This window comes from Galeopterus variegatus, unplaced genomic scaffold, assembly GCF_000696425.1.
Source record: "Galeopterus variegatus unplaced genomic scaffold, G_variegatus-3.0.2 Scaffold5310, whole genome shotgun sequence".
Taxonomy (NCBI): domain Eukaryota; kingdom Metazoa; phylum Chordata; class Mammalia; order Dermoptera; family Cynocephalidae; genus Galeopterus; species Galeopterus variegatus.
The window spans coordinates 83,499-85,632 of record NW_007731421.1 but is presented as its reverse complement, the minus strand read 5'-3'; the positions used below and the strand labels follow the sequence as shown (position 1 = coordinate 85,632).

At 38.4% G+C, this 2,134-nt stretch overlaps 1 protein-coding gene across 1 annotated transcript in view; it reads left to right on the top strand.

The window, feature by feature from the left end:
• BICC1 (BicC family RNA binding protein 1) overlaps positions 1-2,134 on the top strand; it is a gene marked incomplete at its 5' end in the record, with an annotated part of 38,616 nt that overhangs the window by 12,279 nt on the left and 24,203 nt on the right. Inside the window, 3 exons of the mRNA XM_008589226.1 lie at positions 173-334; positions 1,335-1,531; positions 1,672-1,804. Coding sequence (XP_008587448.1) covers positions 173-334; positions 1,335-1,531; positions 1,672-1,804 — 492 coding nt within the window. The remainder of the gene's footprint in view (positions 1-172; positions 335-1,334; positions 1,532-1,671; positions 1,805-2,134) is intronic.

Here is a 2,134-nt window from a genome sequence, read left to right as displayed (position 1 = left end):
TTGTATAAGCAATATTTCATGTGAATATTTGAAAGAAAAGCTGTCACTCATAATTTATATATTTAGAAAATTTCAGATTATATCAGCATGCATTCCAAAGGAAAATACTGGTACCATCACTGTTTTAAAATCTTGAATTTATGTGTATTGACTTTACATTCATTTATTACAGGTCTTTTGGGGCCCACCACCTTATCTTTAAACACTTCGACAACCCCAAACTCACTCTTGAATGCACTTAATAGCTCGGTCAGTCCTTTGCAAAGTCCAAGTTCTGGCACCCCAAGCCCCACCTTGTGGGCTCCCCCGCTTGCTAATACTTCAAGTGCCACAGGTCAGTACCATTTAAGTATAATCAGAGACAGGTATTCTTAGGTATTATTGGGTTTTAAATAACATTTTGGCTCCCCCGCTTGCTAATACTTCAAGTGCCACAGGTCAGTACCATTTAAGTATAATCAGAGGCAGGTATTCTTAGGTATTATTGGGTTTTAAATAACATTTTCTAGTAGCTCAGTTTTTTTAGGGAAAGGTGATTGTTCAAAGCATACTCCAGAAAAACAGAAACTCCCCAATGTGTAAACTGGTTAAAATGAAGCCCAACCAAGCAATGAGTTTTTCCTACAAGTAAAATATAATCTTCCAGGATGATAAGCAGATTAGGAAAAAGAGCATTATGTGCAGGGAACAGTGGCAAAAGCACAGGAAGGTGACTGATCTGGTAAATAGGAAATGTCAGCTGTAGTTGGATTAACTTGCTTGGTGCTTGTATGCACATGCGAAACCTACCTAGTTTCCTCATCTGCACAGTGAGGGGCTTGGATTAAATATTCACTGAAGTGTTGTTCCATTTTAACATTCTTTCGTGTTTTTATAGTAATGTTAAACCTATTTACAGAGAAGTATGAAATGGATATGTAATTCCATATATTTCCCATATTATATACATATCCAACCAATTGGAAAGGCTTAATCAATGAAACATGACATTAATTGCAAGTTCCTCACTCAGGGTCTGAGCCTTCAGCGTCTTTGTATTTCCTGTGGGGCTGAACACAGTGCTGCACCCCACATTTCCATATGTGTGTAGCAGTCATGACTTTTCCACTGGCACAGCCATAGGTTTATTTACTAGATCATAAGCTATTGATGACAGAAGCCATGTTGAAGTCATTTCCATGTCACTGGTTCAGAGTGCTTGGCATCGTAAAAAAAAAAAAAAATTCTCTTCAAAATTTGCAGCAACAAAAATGACATTTATTTTTGTTATTGAAAATAACAGTAGTTGGTTCTGAGTTTTTTCCTGTCTAATCTGTCTTCATGAAATGTTATAGGTTTTTCTGCTATACCACACCTTATGATTCCATCTACTGCCCAAGCCACATTAACCAATATTTTGTTGTCGGGAGTGCCCACCTATGGGCACACAGCTCCATCTCCCCCTCCTGGCTTGACTCCTGTTGATGTCCATATCAACAGTATGCAGACAGAAGGCAAAAAAATCTCTGCTGCTTTAAATGGACATGCGCAGGTAATGCCCTTCTCTAGAATAGTGGAATCTATGCTATTTGTAAGTGATAAGCCACCAGCAGTGACGCGCTAGAACCGTCACCTGAAATGAATTGTAATTGTAAAATTATGACCATATGTTATTTTCTATTATTATTTCAGTCTCCAAATATAAAGTATGGTGCAATATCCACTTCATCACTCGGAGAGAAAGTGCTGAGTGCAAATCACGTTGATCCATCCATCCAGACAACGGGGTCTGAGCAGGCGTCTCCCAAATCAAACCCTGCAGAAGGTCAGGAACTCTGTATATCCTGAACTCCAGTCTAGTTTGTTACTTGGGTAAAGGGGGGTTGTAGAGAGTCCATGCAATGATTTTGGGTTGGTTTTGCCCACCAACTATGACTTATCCTACCTCAACTATGCAGAGAGACATCTTGAAAGAAATTCCAGAGAGTATGGTGAATGATTAACTAAGAAGTACTTTCCACAGAAAGAATCACTTTCCCATTACATCAGAACTTCCTAAATTAAAGTGAATGCAATTATGTAGCAGGAACGCATCACTGCCTACTAAATGTTATATATATGAGGGGTCTTCAAAAAGTTCATATTACCTTTCAAT